Source organism: Mya arenaria, chromosome 4 (assembly GCF_026914265.1).
Source record: "Mya arenaria isolate MELC-2E11 chromosome 4, ASM2691426v1".
NCBI classification, from domain to species: Eukaryota; Metazoa; Mollusca; class Bivalvia; order Myida; family Myidae; genus Mya; species Mya arenaria.
Genome location: NC_069125.1, coordinates 67,090,077 through 67,106,053, shown reverse-complemented (window position 1 = coordinate 67,106,053; position 15,977 = coordinate 67,090,077). Strand labels below are relative to the sequence as shown.

The 15,977-nt window shown below is 34.8% G+C and overlaps 1 protein-coding gene across 1 annotated transcript; it reads left to right on the top strand.

Moving 5' to 3' along the window:
* Positions 1-580: 580 nt before the first annotated feature.
* Positions 581-14,332, top strand: LOC128232431 (palmitoyltransferase ZDHHC17-like). Its single transcript, XM_052945974.1, has 15 exons — positions 581-674; positions 4,888-5,123; positions 5,394-5,471; positions 6,837-6,907; positions 7,018-7,156; positions 7,427-7,589; positions 7,806-7,931; positions 8,128-8,267; positions 8,635-8,735; positions 9,066-9,193; positions 9,613-9,769; positions 10,058-10,141; positions 10,922-11,082; positions 11,736-11,926; positions 12,661-14,332. Exons 1-15 carry the CDS (start codon positions 618-620, stop codon positions 12,824-12,826), a joined length of 1,998 nt encoding a protein of 665 aa, XP_052801934.1. The 5' UTR covers positions 581-617; the 3' UTR covers positions 12,827-14,332.
* Positions 14,333-15,977: the final 1,645 nt, after the last annotated feature.

The window sequence follows — 15,977 nt, the reverse complement described above, 5'->3', positions numbered from 1 at the left end:
ACATTCACAAATATACAAAAGTTACATGTAAAATTAGAATTCATTGTCCGTGATATCCTTAAATGTGGTGGTATGTTAATAATTATAATTCATGGTCCCTTATGTCTCGAATTACGGTACATTATAAGTACAAAAACACTGTGGGATAGATTATAAATCATTGTCCGCAAAATATGGTATGTCATAAAGTTAAAACAAACTGTGAGTAAAACTATACAGTATATCATGGTCCGTAATGTCCCGAAATGTGGTCCGTAATCTCCCCAAATCCGGTCCCTAGTCTGGCCCGTAATGTCCATGGTCTGTAATGTCCGTGACCCGTTCCCATACAGTATATCGACCACTTTGTGGCTACCGTAAATGTCTAAGTCCCAAAGAGGAATTTGAAATTAATGAATAAAAAGATAAATCATTATTTCCGTATCCATTTGTGTGATCTTTGGATTCGGTATTTGTATGATCTATAGCCCTTACCTCCTAGCTTTTACAGGAGTTATTTCTTTTGCTACAGTAGGGGAGATCACAGCGTAGGAGATTGACCGATTATATTGACTGCTTCACTTTCTTTTTCTTTAATTATCTTAGGGCACATAACACATTTGTCAGAATTTGTCAGAATGCAAGAACCAGAAAAAGATCCTAATTGCAATCCAATGCAACCGCTTTTAGAGGGGGTAAGCACATGCAATTGTCTAAAACTATCCACCGTGTTAAGGTCGACAAACAACACCTGAGTAGAGACTGTCAACGGAAAATTTGGGACTATTTTGAAATAGTTAGCCAGATTACTTATTGAATTTACTTGTAAAATACCTGTTAAACCTATTCATTAACCAGTCAATTGTAACCACGCCCCCAACCCCTCAGTGCGGGGGGGATAGCAGTGGAAATGGGCCGTGATTTTACCTCCCAGGTGGCCCTGCAGCGCTGGGTGTTAGTCCAAATAATTGTACGTTGACGGATTTTTTTTAGATTTTTGATATGGCAAATCCTTCACGTACAAATTGTTTAGCATCAAAAGTGGGTAGTTGTTCCGATCAGGATTCCGGGTTAAAGCACATAGCGTCTATAAAATATCATAAAAACAAGAAATATTACCAGATAATGTTATTTTATACTAGTTCCGTACACAAAAAATAAATATCCAACTTATAATTATGAGTTTGACGGCTTTTCTTCATTTCATTCTGTCAAAACATAACGATATATACATGAAGGGCACCTGCAAGGCTTCAGGGCACAGTTTTAAATCGCTCGGAACATTTCGGCCATGGCCGAGTTGTTACGATTGTATAACGAGGTCTATCTCGAAGCTTTGTCGGAGGAGGCTGAGTAATTACGATTGTATCGAGTTGTTTCCCTTCGCATAATTGCATTCGGAACTCCTCGGCCATTTTATCGAAAACAACCTCGGATGTATTTGGATGGTTTACACACTCAAAAAGTGGTACGTTCAAGTCCGCTGCAAGTTGATCGCGTAGTAATTTTATTTAGCAGTTAAACTTTGTGACTTAACTCTTGGGATTCTTCATTATGTTTGCTATAATACAATTCAATAACAATAAATTTAAACTTAGATCAATAAATGCAACTCTAAAACACTACATTTAACTAATGATATAATTCAAAATTTTACGAACTACTTCAACAGATGTACCGGCATACATCTGAGGTTGTTTTTGATAAAATGGCTGAGGAGCTCGGAATGGCATAATTGTTGTCTGTGTAAGTCAACTTTCGTTTTATTGGAAAGGTAAACAACAGGGCTCTCGCGAGGGGGCGACTTGGGCGAAGTGGTCGCCTAAAATTCCCAGACTTCGCCCATTTGTATCATCAAAGCGACATTGACTTCGCCGAAAATTTTAGCACATTGTAAATCTGTCAATCAGCGAGTATTTGGCCAATGTCCCATTAGTCAAAACATCCCAATAAGCCATTCATACAAATTGGTAATCTCCTAATCTGATAATTGGGCCGTGTCATCCAATTACCAAAGCATCGCCAGTAGGCGGAGCTATTGAAAGTTAACCAATCAGAATGTACATTTAGAAGACCCTGATCAAATGATAAAAGTTCGTTAAAATGAGATAGAATTGGAGACATAATTATGAAAAATCGTGTCAAGCATTAATTTAAGTTAAAAAGTAATTAATATATGTATTGAACAAACAATGCAAGACATTTAAACATTGTTGCTTTTGAAGCAGACGGTTATAGCCATCTCGGGCCATCGGCAAGTAGGCGCTAAGAAAATCAATAACATGACATATCACCAAATATTTGATTGATTTTAGTGAAATGTTCATATAAAAAATGATTTGTAAACACCAAAAAATATTTATTTTTTTGCTTTATGTAGAGTTTACTTACAGTAATTTTCTCCTGTCACAGTTATGATGTCAAAAAAAAAATCGGCGAGATCGCCATTTTGTCAGAACATTTTCCGAGTTAATTTTTCAACTTCCCATTATGTATTGGTAAATTTTTCATCAAGGACACTGATTTAAATGTCATTTGGTTCTTAAATGTCAGCATATTTAAAGTTATTTAGCCAGAGACAAGTAAATAACAGCACAGCTGAATGTGACATTCGTACCCTATCCCGAACTTACCAAAACAAGATTCGTCCCCCTACTATATTGACAGTTCATTTATGAGGTCATTATGATTAGTTCAAATCCTTAGATGTATTTTTTGGTTCATTTTAGATGCTATTTGGAGATAAACTATGTGACATTGACTAATATACTTTTGCTGAGCCAAAAAAGATACATTATTTTATGAACATTTTATATAGTTATAGCAATCAATTTGAATGTGAATATAAACTGAGGTGTGTGGTATGGCATAGTTTTTGTATCAGGTGTTATGAAAAGTATCACTTCTCCCTAAAGTCTCCCCACTTCTCCCTAAATTGACTGAAGGGAGAAGTCACTTCTCCCAAAATTTTCAGCCTAGTGAGAGCCCTGAAACAACTTGTTTTAATGCATTAAATGCGTGTTTAGTGCAAAATAACATTTCACTTACATGGTAAAATATGAATATAACTCTTTATGATCAATTTCAACCATAAAATACTTCACTTAAAACAATTTCAATATTTTTAAAACACCCCCGTTTTTTGCCCATTCCCGTTTAGACGTTAGGGATTGGAAGAATCCCGTATAACACGTCTATCATTTTAGACTACGCTGGGTGTATACGGTGGTTTTGTTTTCGTACCAAAAATAGCAGAGAATGGGCCTTTACTAGGAAGTTCCCAGGGTGCAGGGGGATTTGGCGGGGGTTTTAACAGCAGTTTGTACCCGCAGCGCAGGGCAGGGATTTTACTTGGGATTGGCTGGACCAAAAGTGGAAGTCCCTGCTGTTCCCCAGGCTTGTGGGGGCGGGGGGGGCATGTTTACAATTGACTGGTACATTAGGTACCTTTTGAAACCTGCTTTATGTAGAAAAAGTCTGGCAGAAATGTTGAAACATATTTCATGACATGACAGCAACCCATCATGTTTACTCGCAGCACGATACTTATTGCTCAACTCACTGCATGACACACCCCATCATTAAGAGTTAGTGATCAAGCTTGTTTCACTTTCAGACAAATGTCTTAACTATATTAGGAGTCAATGATGAACTGCTCTTTTGCTTTACTCTTTGACTTCTGCTGGTGCATTTGGATAAGCTAGATTGGTGAGCTTACAAAAGTCTTGACCTCACTCGGACTATGTTTCAGAGGCCTTCTGTCCCAGTCCTTGGAGTTGGCAACAATAAAGCTCTGTCTGGTTAGGTGGTTGTATCCATTCTTCAAGAGTTGAAACTATCTCATTGTGGATGTTTGAAGAATATGAGAGAATCCCAAGCAGAATGATAAAGCCCTTTCTCTTATTCAGACCATGAATTTAATAGGCCTCAAAGTGAGCTTTATAATCTGACCATGGTCTACTTTATTTTAATCATCGAACTGGCTTTGTCATTTCTGTCCTCTTAGGCAGTGATGCTTGTGAAACATCGTCATTTTTTGTAAGGCCAAAAAAAAATACTTGTGTTTCTGGTAACCCGACCTACCCTATTTTTTCCTTGCCGACCCTTATCTTTTTTTTGACATAAAAGTAACAAAAATAATTATAATTTTAAATTCTATCGTAAAAAAATATTATTTTTTTTAAAATATATCGTCATTATTTTCGTTGTTTGTCTTTCTATGTCCCCGGATAATAAACTTTCATTCCTGATTATGTATTACCAAGACGCTTTGTCAACAGGAAAACAAAATGGCGGCGCGCGGCGAACCGTGTCCAATATCTTCAAATTGGCAAACGCATGTTTACGGTCCAAACACGTGGTTGATCACAGGAGACATATTTTGCTGTTTTTATAATGAAAATATTTAGTTCGTGATGTAAATTATCCATGCCCAAATTAAAACTTACTTTTGTACGATTAGGCTTTGCGTATATCATGCAGGCTTCTTATGATAAGGCTTTGCGAGTTCCAATACACATTTTATTAATCGTTACATTAATTTATCCGCAATTATCAATAGTTATTTATTTCGGATTGCCAACCAAAATGCCACTAGCTGCTGTGATTTTGCCTGGTTTCAGGATTGCCAACCAAAATGACAGTAGCTGCTGTGATTATTGCTTGGTTTCAAGATTGCCAAGCAAAATGCCACTATCTGCTGTGATTTTTGCTTGGTTTCAAGATTGCCAACTAAAATGACACTAGCTGCTGTGATTTTTGCTTGGTTTCAAGATTGCCAACCAAAATGCTGTGATTCTCTGTCTGGTTTCAGGATGGAAGTCCACTTTTTTAAATCATAGTTTAAAGAATCTGTTTGATAATTTAAATCTGATAATCTTATATGCACTTGCTTTTTATATATGACAGTGTGCTCCTGAAGATGGAACAAGGAATGAACCCACCCCTCCCCCTGAGATGAACAATCTGCAGCAGCCAGGGGAAGACCACAGCATGCAGTATGACATTGTGAAGGCCACACAATATGGCGTGTTTGAGCGTGTCGAGGAGCTGGTGGAGGGCGGTCTGGATGTGAACACAATGGACCAGGAAAACGTCAGTCTGATGCACTGGGCAGCCATCAACAACAGGATCAACATTGTTAGGTGGGCATACTCCATGTTTGTATTGTTGAACAAGTTTAATGTAATTCAATACTTTTAAGTTTTCATTTTATGTGTGATTATTTGCTAGGATTTGTGCTTTTTTCTTCATTTTAGTTGTTTTGTTTACTGTATATAGTTTCCAGTTATGAAACTTTTCAATAACATGTATGTTCATGCAAATTAAATTTAATACATGATAACTAATTGGAATCTGCTGTATGATAATAATAATGACAAGTAGAACTGAACATAATTTAACTTTTTCTTCAGGTACTTGATCAGTAAAGGAGCAGTGATAGATCGGTTTGGAGGGGACCTGAATTCAACTCCCCTGCATTGGGCAACAAGGTGGGTCATATTTAGGAATTACGGACACTACGGACCATGGACATTACGGACCAGACATTACGGACCAGATTTAGGGACACTACGGACCAGATTTAGGGACATTACGGACCATCTTCGGAATCTTACGGACCATGATTTAAACATTTTTTTTTTTAAATTAATCACTCATTAGTTTATAATTTGTTAATAAATACTTGAATATGAGTGCTCAGTATGACGTTATATCTTCCATAAAACTGAAAAATCCCGTGAAGTTCGAATAGATCTCAATATAAAATCTTGTGAAATTCCAAAAGGTGTTAAAGAACTATGCATTTATAACAATTATGTGAACAATAATGAACGAAATTTGAAAGATCGGCAGTTAAATCAGTTAAAAGCAACAGAAGAAATATTTTCCAAAACAGTTTATTTCCCAAAATAAATCGAGCAGAAGTATTTTCCAAAACAGTTTATTTACCAAAATAAATCGAGCATATATTAAATAAACAATATACATAATTATAGATATAACGTTGATTTTCGGCTCGAGTCGAGCGTTTTGGTGACGCCATCTTGCACTGAAACCAACCATTTGGTCACGTGGATTCCCCGCCTTGACTGAACCTTTCAATTAAAACAGTTGAAACGGAAAACAAACAAATATGACGATTCAAAGTTTATTTCAGAAAGCAATCGATCACATATGAAAACATTAATATTCACATTTACAATTATAGGATAAACACATATTTCGTTCATTATTATTCAAATTATTATAATATTTTATTAAAAATACATTGATGTTTAACATTGGAATTTCCTGGATTTTTCAGTTACATTAAAGATAATTTTCATACTGAGCACTAATATTCAAGTATTTATTAACAAATTTAAGACCAATGAGTGAATAAATTAAAAAAAAAATGTTTAAAAACATTATAAATGATGGTCCGTAAGTTTCTGAAGATGGTCCGTAATGTACCTAAATCTGGTCCGTAGTGTCCCTAAATCTGGTCCGTAATGTCTGGTCCGTAATGTCCATGGTCCGTAGTGTCCGTGACCCATATTTAGAGGAGTTTTCATCATTTAGGTTGTTTTACCGGAGAAATACATACAATTTAAGTTTTTCATTAATGCAATTTCTGTTTGCTTAGATGTTTTGAAATTATAAAATCTAAGATGTGTTATAGACTCATATACAACATTTAACTCAATTGAATGCATTATTTTTGTAAGTTTGTTTTATGTTCAATATACAATGTACAATTGAATTTGTATTGAACTGGAAGCCTTTCACTGCAATAAACCTTTGTTTTGTTATGTTATATCAGTCACTTGAGTCATTAATCTAGTATTACACGGGAACAACTTTACTCTTTTCAGACAAGGTCACCTGCCAATGGTTGTACTTTTGATGTCGTATGGAGCAGACCCTTCAGTCAGAGATGGAGAAGGTAATGTTTTAAATAGCTTTGTGATCTGAATGATTCATAATGACGTAAACATGAGTATCAATATTATGGATGTTTGTACAAGTTTAAAATTTTGGGTTCACTATTCTCAGGCTGCAGTTGCATCCACCTGGCTGCCCAGTTTGGCCACACATCTATTGTTGCATACCTGATAGCCAAGGGTCAAGATGTGGACATGCTGGACAAGAATGGGATGACCGCCCTTATGTGGGCCTCTTATAGGGTCTTTGGGTAGGCTCATTTAACCACTTGGTCATTTTCAAGTTCTGCTCATGTTTTAGAAAAGTAATGAAAACACTTACGTGTGCAAGAATATATAATCAGATGAGATCAAACAAATGGTTTTGAGCCAAACATATGTTCTTTGAAGTGACTGAAACTAGCATTAAATATAAAATACATATAATTAAACTGATGTCATATATTCTTTGATATTTTGCCATTTTTATTACTATTAACTTTCACTGTAAAGCAGCACTTGCCATGTGTATCTTTATCCAGCTATGACCCAGCGCGACTGCTGCTGACATTTGGTGCATCTGTGAACAAGCGGGACAGAGTGAATGAAAACACGCCCTTACATTGGTCCAACCTGACAGGGAACAATGTTGTCGGAAAAATGCTTCTCAAGGCTGGCGCGGATCTTGATGCTATCAATTCAAAGGTTTTACTGGCCACATTCACACTGTCAAACATAACATGATATTCTGTATTTTAATCACCCACATAAACATTTTACAGTTAACTGGATTATAGTCTTCTTGTATAGTTTGGTCTTAAATGCATCATTGAACAACAGGAACTGTAAGACTTGACATTTATTCTTATAGTTCGAGAAAGGCAAACATTACTAAGTGACATTTACTTCTTATTTCCCCAGGGAGAGAGCCCACTGGATGTAGCTGCCCAGCAGAAGAATGTGGGCATGGTGAAAAGAATCCGGGAACTGCGACTAGAGAAGGGGCTTGACTCCCGTAACTGTCTCATCAAGTACACAGCTGACCAGGTGAGGATAGAGACTATGTGTTTTGATGATATTTAATTATCAGACAATGGTTTAATGCATGCCCGGTATGTAATATGGCAGTTACTTTAGTTGATTGTTGTTTTTTGTTTTGATGGATTTTCTTCAAAAAATATACATGTATAATGTTTCTATTAAAAGCATGATTGTCATTCAAATTCCTTGACTTTTGTTTCAGACTTTCAAGAGGAGAGTAATGTTTGGTTTCCCATTCTTAGTTCTGTTTGCCATTGGATTTATTCCTGAGTGTAGTTTCCCCATTGAGATCAAGCTGCTGTTGGCTGGTTTGGTCTTCTTGTTCTGGAGGGCTTGCTCATTGTAAGTATAGAATGTAGTGTGCATTGCATGATTATACACATTCATGAATTATCTACAACATTTAGCGATCCATTTGATATATAACTTCTATTGCCAAAAAATTAAAAATATATACAATGTTCTTTCACGGACTTTTAAACCATGGATTGGAAACTTCCTTCTATGTCTATATAGATTATTTGAACTAAAGCCAACAGCATGATTTCATCGGAGATCATTTCAGTTTATAGGTTGTTGTACATTGTACATGTTTATTACTGATTCAAGATCTTTTATTTAAATTGAGCAAGACTTTTTATGATGTATGAGAATGTGACATTTTGAATTTGAGAGGTTTCAAATCACAATGCTTCATGTTTGTTTTCAGGTTTATATTCGATGACAGTCTGTGGGTGGTGATGCCGGTAGCCTGGTACCTGGCCACCAAACTGTGGATGTACACCACCTGGATTCTTTACCTCCACCCTAATATCCTTACATACACTTCAGCAATACTCCTCATTTAGAAACAATATGGAAATGATGATGAAATAAAATAATAATAAGTAACTTTTATAGCTGGTCTAAAAGCTGAAAATTCCTTCTAGAAAAGAACTTCAGTTCTTGAAAAATCAAGTGTACCTTAAATCACCTGCATTAAATGGTTTCAAACTGACATGTATATGTGGTTGATAAATGTATGTCTGTACATCTAAACATACTGCCCAAATTGACCCTGTTACTGAAAGCTTATTAAATATATAAAGTCAGTAGAGTCTGCATGTACCATTTTATAAAGTTTCCCTTAACTGTTCTCACTTGTGGAAGCCAGCCTGTTGCAGGATGTGATGTTCTGGACTGTATCTGTGCTCCTGACCTTCAACTTTTGGAAAGCCTGGAAAACAGACCCTGGCTTTATTAGGACAGATAAAACAGAGAAAATAAAGGTTGATAAATGTACTGCGCTTTCAACTTGAACATTTTTAAAACTGAAATATTGAAACTTTTGTTTTATAAACTTTCCCAAGTACATAACGCTGTATTAAAAGTGGTATATGTTAACAATTTCATACCCTCCTACTTTAAAGAAGTATTTCTCAAAATGTTACAATTGTTGATATTGTAGCTTTTTTACATTTCTGTATGAGGTGAGTTTTTAATGTTTTGTAAACCACTGTCCTGGGAGCCTGATTTCTTTACTATTTTTGGAGAATTTTTACCCAGATTATGAGATACATACATGTCTTCCTATGGACATAATTGAAGCAAAAATTAATTTCAATTATTAAAAAATCTGACGCATGTACATGTTACACCTAATTTATCAGAAAATCTAAAATAACACCTATACTATTATAACCTGCAGGGCATTTTAGAGTTAGCCGAGTCACAGACGTTACACCTGCACCAGTTCTGCACAACATGTCTGATCCGGCGGCCACTCCGCTCCAAGCACTGCTCTGTGTGTAACAAATGCGTGGCCAAGTTTGATCACCATTGCCCCTGGGTGGAGAACTGTGTTGGTGAGTTTAATTCTCACGTTTTGGTCAAGTTGAAAGGTTTATTCTGTGTTAAGTTTGTCACTCTAAAGTGTTAAAATATTAAAATTGTATGGCTGAAGTTATCAGCCTAGCCATTTTGAGATTAAGGGAATATGGGGATATTTTGCAATTCACAAGGATTTGTATTTGTTTTACCCTGCTGACACTCATAGTCATTTGGTTTACATAATTTAAAGATAAATGAAGGAAAAACAGAAACATTGAGCTTTATTTATTTTGTGTTTATGTTGTTTGTCTTGGACATTGCAGGTGCGCTGAACCACAAGTATTTTGTGAGCTACTTGTTCTTCCTGCAGATTCTCGTGTGCTGGTGCATTTATGGCTGTCTTTGTTGTAAGTCAGTTATAGTTCTCCATTTTCCTTATGAAACCATTGAATACCCTATGTTAGTCACATGTCTTTGCTCTTTCAAAAAGTGACCATCTTGTTCTATATGCAATGCTTTAAAAAGTGTTTATTTTTGTGCAGAGCTTTATAAACATCTTAAATAAACACTTGTTATTTCCCTAGTAGAATTCATGATTAACTGCATAAATACTGTACAGGTTTCTCAATAAGTGTGATTGAACTGGATTAAAGGTTATACATTACTTAATACTTTATACATAATCTTTGAAAATCTTATTCTCAGAAACAGCTGGCCGTATTTCAAAATAATTTCACAGAAATGTTCCTAATTCCTTCACACCATGAAGATTAAAAAGACATGGTTGCCAGGGGTCATGCTACTTATAACTTTATGTCTTTATGGAAATATTCATAACTTACTATTAGTAACAATGTGCTGTTAGAATTATAGCTCTTCGTAATTTTTTAAACAAATACATATTATTTTTTTGAAGCCTGTTTAAAAACAGAACATATTATATTTTCACCTGTGGCATACTGGTGAGCAGCTTCCAGTATGTTGTCCGATCAATAATTTTTTAAACTCTGTCCAATCAGGTGACCGATATAGGGCCATCATGGCCCTCTTGTTTAAGTTAAAATGGGTTAATGAAAATCAATTATGGTAGATCATAATTGAATATCGCCAAACTGCCTCCAAACACTTTTTTATTCAAAAATCTTTATCTTAAAAGTTTTATTCAGTAATTCATCTTCATAAAACAGACTGGAGTGTAAACTGTGAGAAGGTTCACTTTTACGATGATGGGATCACAGGCTCTGTGTGGAAGGTGGTAAAACCCTCGCCCTGGGTGTTCTGGATCGGGCTCAACAGCTTCCTACACTTTCTCTGGGTTGGAGCTCTCCTGCTGAGTCAGCTATACCAGGTGTGTTGGTTGTACTAGGCTGGGCTAAAGTTTTATTGAAGTGAATTAATATGTTATGTTTTATTTAATAATTTTTAAACTATGAGAACATGTCAAAAACTTAACTGAAGTACAACCATCAGTTACATATTTAAAGTGACACTCTTATTCAAAATCAATACATACACATGTGTAACAAACATCAATTTTGACTGATAAAACTTTAACTACTTAGTAAATAATGCATTTATGGAAAATATTGATTACTGATAACAAGATTGTAACCGTGTATTGAATAGCAGAAAGCGCGAAAAATATTAAATGATTGGTGAATGGTAAAGATTAACTTTGGTCTACTATAGTCTCATAAGATAGAAATACCATGTTTTATGCTCAATTCTTTCAATTTAATCTCAGTATCCTTCATAAGAACCATTTTTTTCGACATCAATTCATCCATATTGGAATGTTGAAAAAATATTATTAATTGTGGTAAATCTTATTTGGGTGTAAGAGTGCATCTTTAATTAAGAGACCAATTTTTGTCTTTATTTTTCAAAAACATAATAGACCTAAATAGCTACTGGTATACAGTACAAGTATACGAAACCATATGTTTTGAAAAGGATTTGAATCAAACACTTGCATAAATGCATGTTTTGTAAACATTACAGATCATGTGGCTTGGTATGACGACGAACGAGCGTCTGAACCATGCAAGGTATTATTACCTGGATGCAATGAGCAAGAAGCGTATGGCTGAGAACAATGCACCGAAGGCTCAGAATCACGGACATTCTCATGGAATTGGGGACAAACAGTGCTTCAATGATCATTCCCAGAAACCATACAGAAATCCATTTCAGTAAGTTATAAATGGTTTTAAAAACTATACCATAAGAGAAGTTTCAATACAAAAAGAGGGTAGAAAGCATGTTTTTGTGTAACAAGTGTAGCCTGGCAGACACATAGGGATCACGTTGACGAATGGTGTCGTCATCCAGGTGTCACACATTTGTTCTCCAATCTTGACAAAATATACTTTACTAATTGGCACAGTATCAAATGTGTTTCATTATCAGCCAGATCACCATTGTCACTCGAAGAGTAATGACCCTTGAATTGTCAAAATGACATATGCACCATCTGATTCGCTGAATTCTAGTTAGGCCATGCCAATTTGATTCAATGTTAAGCATCATTGAGCCATTGGGTTTCTGTCTTTAAATTAAAAAAAAATACCAAAATCTATATGATTTTCTTGAGCATATTAATCAGAATAACAATAATGAGTGACAAGAAAAGTATCATATACAGTGAGTCAGTGAAATATTCAACTACATGTATCGAAATGAATTGACCTGTAAATGTTTAAGATGGACCTGTAAATGTTTAAGATGCTTTCTTTATAATGGGACCTAGGTGGGATCTGCTATCAAGGAATATTTCTGTAAATAGAAAAATATTTTTTCCCCTGCAGGGTGGGGAGGTTTTGAAATTGTAACCTGACGCTAGTCATAGAATCAGTTTGGTATGACCTTAATGCAAGGTGATAGTAAATTGAAATTGTGGCAAAATTGAATATTTTTCACATTTCAGCCGAGGAGTATTGAAGAACCTTATAGACGTTTTAGGCTGCCGATGCTTTGGTCTTTTCCGTCCCAGCAAGATGAACTGGTATAACCAGTACGACATTCCTGGAGAAGAGACCGCCAGTACAAGAATGCCGCTCAATGTCCACAGAGATAACTACCAATTTGTTTGAAAGTAGATGTATTTCAATATAGGAACAAATTCTACTGTGATAGTAGCAACCTAGTGTGTGACCAAAGATCAAATACCTGTATGCTTGTGTAGACCTGTACCTTTCTGATAGTTGAACACCAAATTCTGTTTCCAGAAACTGTAGTATAATCATTGCTCTTAAATTAAATTTGAGCATGTTTGTAAAGTTGTTTACATGATTCACAAACAATCTGATGATAGTAAACTGTCCAGAACAAGAAGAAAACTGTGCCTGTCATCAGCCATGCACTCTTTGACTTTTTGTTATTTTTGAAAACGAATCATTGTTTCTCTGGATTAGCCGAATAGCTGCCATTGAATTATATTGTTCTTGTAGCTGTTTTCGCTAATATTCACTGTTATTGTTGTTAACAGTGTTTTATAGTAATCATGTGTTTGAGTGTTTTAGTGTGTTTTTTATTTGATGTCTGAATATTTTTCACACATTATATTGTAGGATGTGTAATTAAATTTGTTTTGATATACATGTATGTATTTGTCATTCATCAATTGTAACGGGTACCAGTAATCGATTTCCCTTATGCCATACATACTCGCCCCACATTGGAAGCTTCCTCTTCAGGCACTAGGGAAATGAATGTTAATAATCAATGGAAAAAATGTGCAACAATACATGTTATATACAATTGTAAAGTTCCCACACTTTTCTTACAGTGTCTGTGAAATGTTTGCTCTTTTTATTTAACAAACTGGGTTATGAACAACTATTATTTGAAAGAATTATTTGAAAGAACCCAGGCACTGCCCATTTTTACATACAGATTAAAGTTTAGTAGAATTGTAGCATATATTGAACTAAATAGTTATTTATCTATAGTCATACTAAAACATAAAAACATGACAAAGTAGCTTTATATTATAATGTACATGTATATAAAAATGAAATCCAACTGGTGTTATAAAACTTAAAAGAAACATATAATTATATTGTGATTAAAACTCATCCTTGCTTTGCTTAAAATAAGGTCACATTTTCATGCATTTTACGCTGAATGAACTGTGTACATTGTACATTTCATTTCTGAGTTTCTATTATCATTTAAATGATATCACGATAAACTTTTTTTACATAAACAATTATTTGTTTTTAACTTTTGACTTGACACAACAAAATTGCTTTATTATAGTGAATTCTGTGTTTCATAAGTTTGATCATCATAGTCTTTTAATACTGTATTCACAATGTACAGCTACAGTTTCCACATCCTATCATGTTCATTTTGTGCTCATCCTATATATTTAATGCAAGAGCTTCTTCTCATTCAATGCATTTTTATATACAACATGCAACCAACTGCATACCTTCAGTATATTACTACCTAGTTTAGAGGAAACCTGTTTCACTTTAGTATTGTTTTTGTATTCCTTTACTAGAATTGTTTGATGTATTTAGTACATGGACTTTGTTGAATAGTGTTAATTATTATCTTTTTGTAATCTTCTTACTAAATAAAGCTGCTCTGAACTTTTGACTTTATTCAGTATTTTTAGGCATGTACCACATTTCAGCAGATCAATCAGCAGAGAAAAAAACAAACTTTCTGTCAATGAATATGATACTTATTCTGAATATGAGGAAAAGATTACATTTTAGCTAGATATACCATGCCTCAGGTAAAGTTCCATAAAGTAATGCTCTTTTGACATAACATAGAGCTGATTTTTTTGTAATCTCGGCCACAGTTTTTGTGGAAGGATATTGTTTCGACGTCATCGTCCATCACTCTGTCTGGAGCCACTTGGTAAATAAGTAGACCCGTGTATAATCAAAGTATTTGTAAACAATAGTGTGATGTCACATCAGAAGAGTAATTCCCTTTAATTTATGAAATACATGACAAATTTACACAGAAATCATACAATAATATAACTCTGATGAAAATTAACCTTGCAGAGGTATGCTTAAATTGCAGCCTTGAACTCTTTTTTAATGAGTCATGCGGTGGGGGATATAAGATTCTCGAATTCATAATATAATATTTACACCTCAACTTCCATTCCTTAAATGAACTGCTTTTCGGCAATTGCGTTTATCAATCGATGAACGCAACATCTTCGGATATGTTTGGATCACAATTCATCGCATAACAATATACATGAAAGTTGTTGATCTTGGATATTGTTTGTATTGTGTCAGCAGATCCCATATAATATGAATCAACTTTTTAGAAAGTGTTAATTTATTATATTTTAAATGTATTGTTGCCATAAGTGCTTCAATTTTACGTTTAAAACTGATTTCAAATGGTTGATCTTTTCCTGCGTTATTGTGACGTCATTTGAAAAAATATTTCCGGTTACAGTTGGGTCGTTCTATTTACAGAATGGGTAAGAAAGGATTACTGAAATGTTTTCTTAAATGAAATGAAGTAGTTTTTTGATAACTTTTGAATGAAATAATGAACTATTGGTGTAAATATAAGTAATGAATTGCAGGGTTGATGTCATTATCGGGGATATGAACGCAATTTGGCTGGTCAAAGTTTGCGTGGAGTCCGAAGGACTCCACACACTTTGACCAGCCCAATTGCATTCATACCCCGATAATGACATCAACCCCGCAATTCATTCCTTAAATAGTACCGAAAAGGATTTCATTTACACTACAGTTATTTGATTTATAAGCCTTGTGAGGTATTGACTTCAAACTTCATTTACAAATAGATCATACTGAGGATAAGTGCAGTGCCTAGGAAACTTAACTCTGGCTATGATATTTTTAGTTATTGCCCTTAGTTTAATTTCATACTTCACTTTTGTCTGTCAGAAGCAGAAGTCCAAGACGGAGGTGTTGACTTCAAACTTCATTTACAAAGACATCCTATTAAGGAGAGGTGCACAGGAACCATAACTTTAAATGTGGTATTTTTTTAAGTTATTGCCCTTTGTCCATTTTCATACTAATGTTTTGTCATGAGCATTAGTCTTTATGAGATATTGATTTTAAGCTTTATACTTATTGATGAGAAGTGTACAGGAAATAAAACTTTATTTTTTCATAACCGTTTATTGGTGCATATGGTTTTAAAGCAAATTTAGTTCAACAATAGCGCAGCTCTCCCCAATGATCAACACATCCAATGTTATTTTGGTCAACAGTCATGTTCAAC

Excerpts from the sequence above, each read along its gene's own strand:
- LOC128232431 (XM_052945974.1), top strand. The coding sequence starts at position 618 with ATGCAAGAACCAGAAAAAGATCCTAATTGCAATCCAATGCAACCGCTT. Across the intron at positions 7,932-8,127 it reads TCAAGTACACAGCTGACCAG|ACTTTCAAGAGGAGAGTAAT; the intron begins GTGAGGATAGAG and ends CTTTTGTTTCAG. Across the intron at positions 8,268-8,634 it reads TTCTGGAGGGCTTGCTCATT|GTTTATATTCGATGACAGTC; the intron begins GTAAGTATAGAA and ends GTTTGTTTTCAG.